Source organism: Ostrinia nubilalis, chromosome 14, assembly GCF_963855985.1.
Source record: "Ostrinia nubilalis chromosome 14, ilOstNubi1.1, whole genome shotgun sequence".
Taxonomy (NCBI): Eukaryota; Metazoa; Arthropoda; class Insecta; order Lepidoptera; family Crambidae; genus Ostrinia; species Ostrinia nubilalis.
Genome location: NC_087101.1, coordinates 10,000,001 through 10,013,621, shown reverse-complemented (window position 1 = coordinate 10,013,621; position 13,621 = coordinate 10,000,001). Strand labels below are relative to the sequence as shown.

The 13,621-nt window shown below is 35.0% G+C and overlaps 1 protein-coding gene and 1 non-coding gene across 2 annotated transcripts in view; one reads left to right on the top strand and one right to left on the bottom strand.

Annotated features, from left to right (window-relative positions):
• Positions 1 to 6,819: 6,819 nt before the first annotated feature.
• The window catches only part of LOC135078118 (breast cancer metastasis-suppressor 1-like protein), a 142,788-nt gene continuing 135,986 nt past the window's right edge, over positions 6,820 to 13,621 (bottom strand). The window contains exon 4 of the mRNA XM_063972696.1: positions 6,820 to 8,106. Coding sequence (XP_063828766.1) covers positions 7,873 to 8,106 — 234 coding nt within the window. The 3' untranslated portion in view covers positions 6,820 to 7,872. The remainder of the gene's footprint in view (positions 8,107 to 13,621) is intronic.
• Trnap-agg (transfer RNA proline (anticodon AGG)) lies at positions 9,616 to 9,687 on the top strand. Its single transcript has one exon. It is a non-coding gene; the product is annotated as a tRNA-Pro (tRNA).

Sequence of the window (13,621 nt, the reverse complement as noted above, 5' to 3'; positions counted from 1 at the left end):
ATGCAAGCAATATAAACTGTTTACATAATGACGTCGCTACTGTCATCATTGCTTTCACAAGCAATATGTTCCAATTTGTCCCTTGTCACATTTCCCTTTAGTTTCTGTGATCTGTGCTTGTTTCTAAGTTGATATCAATGAAATTTTCCTTAGTACTTTTGATTTAATTTTTTTTTTATTTTGACACGTGTTTGAAAAATCAAGGTCAGATTACAATAAAATAACAAGTGAAAACGTAACATTGCATTGCAACTCGCAATTTCGCAATATTGATGAGGAGATCCCATTGGAAAGTCTGTATTTATTCCTAGGATTCCCCTAACACCATCAAATTCAAGAGAATTCAAGAGAGTGCAGTTTCCCATCTCATGCTTAGGGACCACGGTTTAAAATAGTGTGGTTGCATAGAGCCTGCAACGGGCAACCGCGTGCGCAGCTGCTCATACTAATTTTCGATAAAAAGCAAGTGTTGGCGCCCTCATGAGTTTTAGCGGAGTTCCATATGGTAGCGGGAGTAGACTTAATGGAAATCTATGCTTCTCCGACGACCAGTTGTATGTGGCATACTCCAGAGTATGCGCACACAATAGCCTGGTGATTTTAGCACCTGAAGGAAAAACAAAAAAACATTGTTTACAAAGAAATCTGCGGCAGGTTTAGTGTTTTAATTTTGTTTTAGAAAGATCTCATAATTTTGTAAGTATTCAAATATTTAAACATAATAATTTGTAGATTTTATATCAAAAAATATAATCATTTATTTTAACAAAATTAATTTTCTTAGAATATTTTAATTCTATTAGAACCATTTTCCACTTCATCGCAGAAGAAGTCGCGGGCAAAAAGCTAGTATGAAATATGTAGTATTGCCCGCGGCTTCACCCGCTTGAAATTTAGTTTGTCACAGATCGTCATAAATTATAGCCTAACATTGTTATTCTGGTCGACGCCAGGGATGGATGAGCGTCGCTGTCGCTGGCGACAGGGTCTTCTGGTTCAGGGTTCATGGCGTAGGTCTCAGGCAAAATGAAATCCACTCGTAGAAATTAATAAATTCAGTGTATTCACGAAAATAATTACACACAGCACTAGAGTCGTATCGGAACTGAGTGAACCAAAGGTCTTGCGATAGGAACTTCATACCCGAGTGATAGTTGAACACAGACTGCCTAGTACTGCTGTACTGTACTGTAAAGTTTCATCAAAATCTGTTCAGTAGTTTTTGCGTGAAAGTGTAACAAACATCCAGACATCCACACAAACTTTCGTATTTATAATATTAGTAAGACTAGTAAGAAGTAAGATAGTAAGATGAATTATTTTAGTTATTTGTTTACTTATAATAATATTTATTTATTTATTTCTTAGCTCTGTCTGATAATAGATCTGGAGGAGATGCAATGGCCACCTCCGTAACAAAACTATGGAGTTTGGGCTTGTGTGATTCGCCTTGACGAATATTTCGTATCCAGGGCCCGATGATGGAGCTGTAAAGGGGCAGATTTTTTTTTCACTTAGTTTGAATACCTCATTCTACCTTAAAATTAATAACTTAAATCAAGTCTTAATACGGTCAAGGCTCAAGATTTTTTTGTCCATTTAAGCGTTCTTTTTACTCTTTTGACGTTGCGTTGACAGCTTTTACCTAAATTCGCGCGGAATATTTTTGTGAAATGGCTCTTAATGAGTTACATTATGTACTCACGTCAAACGTCGCGTTAAGACCCGTGTCTTACTATTTTAGTTGAAATGGAACGCGAAAGTCTAAAATCTTATGTTCTACTATTGTATCCCTAACGAACCAAGCGTGCTTTGGAAACTGAGCTTTTTTTAACTGTATTTTAGGTACCATTTGTTGGAACGTTACATTACATAGGAATGCTTTAGTCTATACTCACCTTAACTTGAATGGAACTCATCGAATTCACGCGGGAAAATACGCAACATTTTCCGCAATTTGACTTTGATTGGCTCATAATTCCGGTCCAATTTGAGCTTTAATTTTATGTTTAGCTAAATAAAATGAAAAAAAGTTTAAGGAGGTTGTGGTTAGAGATGCCATCCGTCTGGGTTTTCCCGGATTTGTCCTAGTTTAGAGGGCGTCTGGGGAGCGTCCGGGCGGGGTTTTATTTGTTGTTCGGGTATAAAAACTTTAAGTTTTGGTCCAATGGCGGGCGATGTGACTAAGTTTTATAAAAAAACCTGTTGATATATCCGGGTTCTGGGCTCCAAAATTCGGGGTTTTCACGCGTCTTGTCCTGGTTACCAAATTTTAGAGATGCCAACCCCAGTTGTGGTTATAAAAGCGGGGTCGGGCTGAAATGGCATGTTGAATAGGCTACATAAATCATAGGCATGCTGTTAATGGTTTTATAATATGTTTAAACAAGAATGTATCAGAATGATCCATGCCGCAACGATTTCCGTCGTGAGCTCGCGTCAACACCACTAAATTGAATATTTTATGGATCATGTCATTTAATTTACATGACGATTTTCCGATTTATAGATCTTGTTACTCACTGTTGTTTTGTGAACTTTAACAAGTATTTATTTAATCAAACTTATTTTATTTATACATTCACTACGTAACTGTACGGTTTTTTGTGTGAGTAAAATAAAATATATTTATCTATTATTTATTAATCATATTTACTGAAACAGTAAGTAACGTTTGTTCAAAAAATATCTCAATTTTTAATTCTGTTAAAAAACTGAAACGGAAAAATTAAGCCTGTAATCGTAAACACTCATAGATTAGACATTGTATTATGTAGGGCAGCTTTATTCACAAATCCTGTTATAAAACTGTAACGGAGAATATTATGCCAATACTACTTATACATACTCGTAGTAAATCAGGTAAGAATGCTACTTACCTTTCAAAAATGTAACTTATGCTACTTATCTTTCTGTTTCATTCACCATTATCCTGAAATGCAAGTTGCAATGGCCGCCATTGTCCCGAGCCTCGGTTGAATCACCGGTATTTCGAGCCCGGAATATGAACACGTTGAAATTGAGCTGCGCTGGCCGCTAACTCATCTTTTGATATCGATGCGATTATTATGATCACGTCACATAAGATGATCTGTGGAAGAATGTTAGGTGCTTGCTTATAGGCAAGAGTGAATAGACACACAGAATAGATTAATTATGTACCACCCTAGACTGCATCTCACATAACATCGGGCGATTGTGATCAAATACCTGCCCAGTTCTGCAGAACTAAATGAATAATTGTGTAGGATTGTTGTACAATTACGTATCATCAAGTTATTTACACCCGTATTCACAAACATTACTACACACGGGTTGGAATGGCCTGATGTTCGCATATTTTTCCTTCTAAGTCTTTTTTTACAAAATCCACTTCTCTTTTCCTCTTCACAACTTTCAATTTAATACTGACTAACCAAAAAATTACCTACATGATGATGATGTTGAATGCTCTTCTACCATTCAATAACCTTTTACTTGTTTAATCTGTGACGGAAAAGATCATAGGAAAATGAAACGGCCCTGTACTTTTCTCAATAACCAGCCAATAAGTTAAGTGCTTGTTTGATATTTATTTCAATAAAAAATTATAATAAAAATAAACTTTTTTAAAAACAAGCTTTTATTCTGAATTTCGAAAGCTTGTATCGCGCATGGCATTTATTCCTCTTTTTCTCTGTTTGCGCTACAAGCTTTCGAAATTCAGAATAAAAGCTTGTTTTTAAAAAAGTTTATTTTTATTATAATTTTTTTTACACTTTTTAGTTATATCTTACTGTTAGTATTAGGTTCTGATAGGTAGATAGTGAATTAAGATGTATGTACTTATTCAAGTTTCAGTTCCATAGAAATGTCTCAATTTATTTAATTCTTTTCAGACTTTATGTTGACATTTCTGTTCAGTAACTTCTAAACTCAACACAATAAATAAATGTGTACTTATGAAAGTTGACAGAGTTTTAACGTTAAGTGAAGCAAAAATGGAAATGTACAAAAAGTCGGGCTCGTTTCTAAGAAAAAAAAGACTACTTATTTGTATCGATTCGAAGTGAAGGAATGAACTTACTCGTGCTCTGTCTCACTCAGATCATGAATAATTGAATGGTGACTTTTATTTTCTTACCTTATGAGAACTTACAGAAGTCATAAAATTAATTTATTTTCTGCAAATGAGCTTTTACACATCCCAGTATTACTTTAACGTACCTACGTATGTACAACAAAGTTCACGTAAGTACTAGTGTTTGTTAGGACGGTTCCCGCAGAAGTACATCTGCTTGTTCTGGCTATTGGACAACTTGTGAATTACCGACCTACATAAAATTTGTTAGTTACTCATGTGACTGTAAGGTTTTTAATGAGAAATTTAATGTTCTTTAAAAATAACCTTAGACTGCTTAGGGACAATAAACAACCCAGTGCAGAATAAAGGAAAAATAAAATAATTAAAATATGAAAAGGATCCTCTGAGCCACCCCCTTAATGGCTCGATAACTTTTTTACACTCTGTAATAGTGTTTTCTAGGTAGGTTATGTATAAATCGATATGGACATCGATTGTGTTCGTCTTTTATGGGATTAGATGTTGGCTGGCAGTTTTAGACGTATTAATGTAATCTTAGGCTGAGTTGCACCACCAAACTTTAACCGTAGCTAACGATAATCGGTGTATTTTGTATGGAGTTTGACAGATCTTTGACGTTTGTTAAAGTCAAAGTAAAATGGTGCAACCCAGCCTTAATAGACTAACGTAATATTGTCTACACAGGCATTAATGTGATCAAGGTTTAATGATAAAAAGTAAATGCTATGTGGGAATTTAGGTGTTCAATGAAAACAAGATATTTTATTTAAATAACTATTTATTAAAATTACAATTAAATGCGGAACAATCCTCATCACATCACATAATTCTTTAATCTGGCTGACATAATGAAATAATCAAACATTTTTTTAATTATCTAGAGATAGTAAGAGTAATACTGTCAATGACAATTTTGACGGATAAATTAGTTCCAAATTAGCACTTAAACCTATTTTCCAGTGACCACGGTTACAAAACGTCTTAAATACATCAATATTAATGCAGTTCTTGTATAGTCTCTTTGATTGATTTTTTAATTAATAATAATATTAATTATTAATTTAAACTCGTATTTCAATCGTTAAAAATACAATTTGCAAACAACAGGAAATAATATTTATTTTCTAAACAATTTATCAGGTCTGAGGTACATTTAAAAATCTTTTATTTATTTTCTATTTTATTAATAACAAAATTTTCGTAAGCGCTAGACAGACAGTTTACAAACGTTATTAATATTATGACACAGAATAAACAAAGAGAAACCTGTTTTAATTTAGGCGGTTTGGTTAGTAGTACCTATACAGAACGAAGCTAAAAAAACTCCATTCAAATTAAGCATAGCTTTTTGAGCTTTTGAATATTTTGACCAATTACAGAATATAATCTATGTCTGAGTGTGAATTATTAAGATTTGAGCGATGTTTTGTAAAGAGACCTAGTGAGGTTAGTATTACAGAATGAAACTCAATACTCCTTTCAAATCAAGCGAAGCTTTTTGATCGATTGAATTTGAATATTTCGACCAATTACATAATAGAATCTATGTCTGAGTTTGAATTAAGATTTGAGCTATGTTTTGTGTTAGCATTTTTATAGCTGTTTGCTCTAGTGGTACATAATATTTCCAACCAGGCGGTGTAAGCACTGCTAGTTAGGCCTAGTAAACAATATTTTGATGAAAACTTATAATAACTTTATTCCCGCCTACATCGCTTGCTGAACAAAAATAAAGCCCACCACTGATTGCTGGGTGTTGAAATGTAGCCACATTGAGTTTCTGCCTTTGTAGTCCGAATTAACTCGACAATTAGTACTAATTGCTTAATTCAATGAAACTGGTAACTGAACCGGGGAAATAGTCAAAATGTATGTAGCTCTTCACTGTAGTAGCAAAAAATAATTGTACAAGTTCACGCACTCACATACCCTCGTCAAAAATATGGCTACTTTACATAATTAATGTAATTAACAGAGGCTGAATTCCGCTTGCATGTAAATACGACGACCTGACACACACTTTTCGTAAGTATTTTTGGAACAGTTTTTGCGATAAGAAGTACTTATTTAACTTTTTTTGAAAGGTTGACGTCACGGAGGAGTACTCGTACTTTCGCATCATAAAGATGTGCAATCTTTGTTATGTACTAATCACAGAAAATCGAGCAGCTCTACCTTGTCACATTTTCGCGAATTTGGTCTTATTTTATAATATTTTTTTATAAAATCAAATCAGTTTGTGACATAACAACATTTCAATGAAAAGTAAATATAAAATAGACCATTACATTCGATTTTGATGTAACATTTACTTGCTTAATGTTCACTTAGCCGGAGCGTTAATACGTTGAACACTTTTTTAAGGAAATGTTTTATTTATTGTATTATAAAGGTTTCAGGACAACGTTATATTGCATGAAATACTCCAGTATTTAGGTAAAAGTTCTTTATATGCTTTGAGATCTTTGTGGAAAAGTAGAAAATGGTAAAACTAGAAACCTGGAATTTTCTTCATGGACATTCTTAAAACGTATAGGTACATTAATTTAACTTACATTCATTTATATTATTGTACCTAATCATTGCAATGTGTTACGTCATATTTTGTATCTCTTCTGCCATGTTGGCATAATCTTTAATACTGATAAAATCGGTAAACATATTATAACAACGATGATTGATTGGTGGCAAGAAACAGGGAAGAATTTAGAGGAACGTGGTAAGGGCGTGTTGGATAGTACATATATTAAAAAAGCTGAACTATTTTCACAACAGAGTTATTTAATACTGGCGGTATTATTTATTGTTGTAGAGCCTCGATCCTTAAATTCACACCTGGCAAAGTTCCAATAATTTCTCTGTTAATATTAAACAATTGAAAGATGGTTTTGTACTATCAACTAGATATTTAGCTACTCTAGTCCTTAATAACAGTGTTGTCAGACATTCCAAACCTAATTTATGTCAAATTAGTTATGTATGTACAAAAGAGCATGCAAGTGTGACATTTAAATGCACATTTTGTACTCAGTATAGTGGTTTAGTGAACTTTTACAAATTAATTAAATTCGAAACAATAGCAACATGGAGGTAATTACAATTTAAACGATAGCAGATGATTAAAAGGAGGATGAGATCAGAATTGAAGTAAAAATAATAAATTCTTCTCTGTATTACATGTAAAACATACAGTGGTGTAATTGCTAATATGTATTGTGACTATCCATGATATTACTCGTATATTTCAGGTTATAAAATCCACAAAAATTACTTTGTAACACGTAACTTATGTTACAAAAATAGAAAATTTAACATTTTGGCTCTAAAATAAAACCAATAATCATGATTATCATTATGTCTGTGCATCGTTTCCCAACCTTGACTCCATTTGTAAGCTCTCGGAGGCAATTAAACTAACTAGAGAACATAAATTAATTACAATTACTAACCTTCTGATAAACAATTCAGAAGATTCTTTGCCTTCGAATAGGACATCAAGCTTGTGAAGCGACTGCCGTGTCCGCACTAAGACTGTCCCAGGTATAGATTGTTTTATCCACGAAGACGCGCCCCACCATTCTTCCGCTAATGTTTGAGTGTTATCGGTACACGATCAATGATGAGTGCACACGCACACTACAATAATGACGCTCGGATTGATCGGATCATACTCCCCGCAACCCGCGCTTCCCTCGACCAAAAATTGTTGGGGCGCGTCTTTGTGGATGAAACGATCTATTATAAAATTATGCACACAATCCACCTTCCTATTAAACCTAGATTATTCGCTAGTCAGCTCTCTCGAGCAGTTTCCTGACGAGTCGCCAGTCTTCCATGATGTCAGCATCAGGGAGCATGTAGACTACATAAGGGGGGGAGACAGTCACCTGCCTCTTGCGCCTCCTCCTGCCCCATTCGTTCCCGCTAGGCCATAAGTCCACTGTGTGCCTTTCTTCTTCTAACTTACGGATTTTTTCTTGGATCTCTTCTTTTAGCGTCTCGTAGGCCAACCATTTTTCACTCTGTGGACAATGGAAAAGAATGTTAATATTTGTGACGATACACATAATAATGAAGATTTGGCAATGTTAATACGACTGCCAGGGTAATGTGATAATTGTTTCAAAGGTTTTCCAAGTATGAACTGAAAGTAGAGTCATATTTATAGGCATTTTTCATCCCCGCAATTTTATTACTATGTTATTTGTACAGAAACTATTTAAATTGATATTATTCTGTTTCCCAATTGTATAAAATATTAGACAAATATGACAGAGATGAATCAACAACAATAAAACGATAATTGCGTAGATATGAGCACAAAGTATGAAACTATCAATTATTTGACAATTTTCACATGGGACAATTGAGAGCGTATTCAAATATCATATTGTTTTAAATACATATTAGGGGCTAGTAGCGTTGAGAATATGTATTTCCATGAACGCTTTCCTAAAGGACCAGTTTTCAGGACAAAGGAGGAATACGAATAATAATGAATAAACTTGAAACGAGCGAGCAGAACTGAAATAAGGAAAATTAAATAAACGAATATGAATAAATTAAATATTCGTTCGACGTGTATAACAGCAATCAGCATGCGCTTAAATTAATACCTGATAACAGTGCTCACATCCAACCAAAAGTTTCAAAATGTTATATTGAACACTTCTTTCAAATCAACACGTTTATTTATGCAAGTAGGCTCCCAAAGAGCACATTTGTAGACATCCCAGCCCTACCATTTTTTTTATCCACAACGAGGAAGCTCTTGGACTGTATCTCACTTGATGGTAAGTGATGATCAGGCCCAAGGTGGAAGCGAGCTTCACCCGGAATCCTCAACCACGGAGGAACTGGCTATCTTACATCTAACTGCCGGAACACAACAATGCTGTTAACATTGTTGTTATGGCGATAGACTTAGGTAGATGGTGGTAGCTAGCCAGGCGGACTTAGAACAAGCCCTACCACCAACCAAACCGAACAGAAAAATCTGCCCCCACTGGGAATCGAACCCGGGACCTCTGCGTTAGAAGCAGGTGGTACTACCACTAGACCACAGAGGCGGTTAAACCACTGCTTGGGTACAAAAGTAATATGGGCGAGTGCGGAAAAGAGTATGAGTTCTAAATAGTCACTGTTTCACAGAATTATTTACAATAAGGACGTAGGTTAAATGTTATTATAAATTCTATTTTTAGGCACTTAAAGATGAAGATAAATTCCTTGGAAGATTTTTACCGAATTTCCACGGAATTACTCATGCCTTTAGTATGAAATAAAGATATTTCATAATAGTTTAGATTTAACGACCGATTTTGACGTGATACAAAGAATTTCTGTTACAGAACGACACTCACGCGCCTAAACGAGAAAAAAGTTAGTTTAAATTATCATAATGTTTTAAAATGGCGATAATTTATACGTCTCAGATAATAATAACACCTGTCGTTATCGATAACACGTGGTTTACAGTTGTATCAATATGAAGGAGTTTGCAGCTCTCAAATTGTTCACAATCGCCAACCGGCTCGTTGGTCTAGGGGTATGATTTTCGCTTAGGGTGCGAGAGGTCCCGGGTTCAAATCCCGGACGAGCCCACTCCTTTTTGTTTTTTTTTAACAATGCAACACAATTATGTTATTACAATAGGCACAGGTATTTGCAGATAACAGTAATCTTTAATGCTGCTCTCAAAAGCATTCTAAGATTTACTACTTTCAAGACAAGACAAAGCTCCGGGTAGTAGATACAAAAAATCACTTGAAATTGTAATTAAGATAAAGATTTATTCTAAAGTTTTTTAAGCCATTTGAAATCAGCAATCTCGAGAAACAGACATCGGGCAATATAAACAGAATTATGGCACATCAGTACTGGAACAGTGTAAAGCAATCGTATTCATTTGACAGTTCAAAACGTACGCTATATTCTGTCAAACGCTTTGTTAAACAGTGTGCCTACCATGAGTTTACGTTAGGTGTACTCGCTAGCGACTGCGTAAAAAAATGACATTTAAATGTATGACATATTGTGCAGCGCCCCTAGCGGCTACTTTCAAGAAATAAAATCTTCATAAAATTTTTTGACGTATTCGCTAGCGAGCTCACCTAACGTAAACTCATGGTAGGCACACTGATTTTATCGTACGTTTTGAAGTGTCAAATGTATACGATTGCTTTACACAATGAAGAATGTTCACTAATTTTGTTAGTACATCAGATTATATGTTGTTGAAAAATAGCACCTATCACAACTTAATAAGATCACAGTGTTTAGCTTAATGTGCCGTTGTCTGTGGCATCTGTACCTACATTATAATACAAGGTGATTTTGCAATCAGTATCCAAATTAGAAGCGACTCAGAATCAGTAACTTAATCGATTTACGTAAAGAAAACATTTTTTTTTTCATATTTAATAATTTTTATCTGCTGCGCGCGGTTACAAAATTGGCTCACGTGGATAATTTGCTTCGTTAATAGAAAACACACAGTTATCTACAAAGCTTAATAGACATAATGGTACGCAAAATAAGCCTCAACCTTTAAAAATTAAGGACACCCGCGAATTAGATTTTCAATATTTTTTTTCGCGAAAAATGCCACGATTAAAAATAATAAGGATACAGTTGTATTGTTAAATTGTTATATTTTTCTGCAGATCTGTTTGCCAATCGGCAAAGGTCTCCTCCAACCTTTTCCATTCTGATCTTTCCTGAGCGACTCTATTCCACATCACTCCTGCCACTTCTCTGATATCGTCGTCCCACCTTTTCTGCGGTCTGCCTCTCTTCCTTTTGCCTTCCCTGGGATACCATCTTGTCACTTTCTTACTCCATTTGATCTCCACCTCTTATCATGTGTCCTGCCCATCTCCACTTGAGTCTTCTAATTTTTAGTGTTACATCAATACTTTTTGTTTTGTTTCTTATTGTACGGTTTCTCATCCTGTCTGACTTCCTGACATTTAGCATACTCCTTTCCATAGCATATTGGCAAGTTGCGAGTTTGCTAGTCGTTTCTTGCGTTAAAGTCCAAGATTGGCAGCCATAAATGAGTACGTGTAGTATGCAGGTGTTGAACAGTTTGCTTTTGAGGTTTATGTGAAGTTTATCGTCTTTCATAGCCTCTTTCAAGCTCCAGTACCTTTTCCAACCATTTGTTATTCTTCTCTGTACTTCTTTGCGCATAGGATCTTTTTGTGTTATGAGTTGTCCCAAGTAAATGTTGAAACGATTAATAAATTCTATCTAGATCTAAACAAAGCTATTCAAGAGCATGGTCACCAAAACCTTATAGTAATGGGAGACTGTAATGGCCAAATTGGGGAAAGGCGCCCAGAAGAAAATAAGGTACTAGGACCATTCACGTATAATAACAAAACCAGAAGTAGAAATGGTGAATATATTATGAACTTTGCCCTTGAAAATGACCTAACCATTTTAAATACTACATTTATGAAGAAGAACAAGAACATGTGGACCTGGATCTCGCCTGACGGTAAATATAAAAACCAAATTGACTTTATAATGTCCAATAGAAGTAACTGCTTCACAAACTTTACCGTAATCAACCAATTAAACTTCAACACTAACCATAAACTAATCAGAACAGAATTGGCAACAAAACAACCAAAGAAACTAAGACCTAGACAAAACCCAGGAAATACAAAGCTCGGAAAACATCAGTCAAAACAAATAGCAATCGCTCTTAGGAACAAATTCATAGACTTTAAACTTAACACAAGGAAATTGGAAACACAAGAAAAATACAACTGGATAGAAGATATCATCCAAACTCAGATAAAACTCAGCACAAACACCAAAACAAAAACAAAAAAGTGGCTAACAACAGATACTACAAAACTATTAGAAGAAAGAAGCAAGTTAATCAAAACAAAAGACACACAAGATAGAAGAAAGCAACTAACGAGAATTAGTAAAGATATCAAAGAAAGCATAAGGAAGGATAGGAAACAAACCAGAATGGAAGTAATTGAAAGATATATAGGCAAAACAGGCGGAGTCAAAAAAGCAAACAAAGAATTGAGAAATTCAATGGACTGGATCGTCAAAATGAAAAACACAAATGGAAAATGGAATTATCGCAGAACAGATATATTAAGAACAGCTACTTCTTATTATAAGGAACTGTACAAAAGTAACGGAACTGAAAGCGAAATCGATTTGGCAGAAATATCAGACGTCCCTGACATTCTTCAAGATGAGGTTGAGAAAGCAATAAATACCCAAAGTGCAGACAAATCTCCAGGCCCCGATGGCATAAACAATGAAATCCTAAGACAAAGCAAAGAAGCTTTAATACCTATTTTCACGGATATGTTTAACAATATCATGACCACTGAAATAATCCCCCAGCAATGGACAGTGTCTAACATCATTCTTCTGTATAAGAAAGGAGATAAATACGATATTGGAAACTATCGCCCTATCAGTCTCATGTCCAACATTTATAAAATCTTTGCCAAGATAATTTTAAAACGAATCGAAAGCACACTAGACGAACAGCAACCCATCGAGCAGGCTGGATTTCGTAAAGGCTATTCTGTGATTGACCACATTCATGTAGTACGTCAAGTTTTAGAGAAGTACAATGAATACCAGCTTACATACTACATTGCATTTGTCGACTACAGTAAAGCATTTGACTCTTTACTACATAACAACATATGGGAAGCATTAGTAGAACAAGGGGTTGAGCATAAATACACCGTGTTACTTTGCATTCTTGCCATATTCACAGAGATAAAAGTAGGTAACAATACCTATTATTTAAGATAAACAAGAGACTCCCATAAAGAAAGTACACTAAGATTTTAGTAAATTTGGTTTTTCAGTACAAATTGGAATAAACCAATTTTGTCTCGCACGTTCTACAGGTGCAAGTGGAATAAACCTAGTGGGCGTGGCCTAGTTCTTAATTTTATGGCTTTGGGTACCAGCCTTTTTATCCAGTCATAATAACTATTTTAAAATACTCTTCAGTTGATTTCAGATTTTCCTTTCTACTTTACGGGCTTAGTACCGTCAAAAATACGTAATAATTAATAGGGTTTCAATTAATTTGCAACATTGTACCCTATTTTTACAAATTAATAAATTAAGTATGAAATGAAATCACCTTATTCACAATTAATTATTTATTCATAAGTTCCTACTTACAAAGTTTACGTACTGCGAAGCAAGTGTTCAAAGTGTCCTCCGTTCTGATGAAGGCACAGTCTAGCACGGCGAAGCGTAGGTTTTTCGCTTTAGTTTTCGAAACACATAAACGTTTTGTATCACAGTTTCACTAAAACAATCCTTTCATGTAACGCGTTTACACTGTTTATCACTTCTGCGCATGCCAGTCGTTCAAGTCACTCCAAAAATCCATTGGTGTCAGGTCCGAGGATCGTGGTGGCCAAGCTACTGGACCACTCGTCCAATCCACTGTTCACCAAACGTATTATTCGCGCACTTGACGTCCTTATTGTGGGGGAGCACCATCCTGCTGGTAGTAGAGCATTTGGT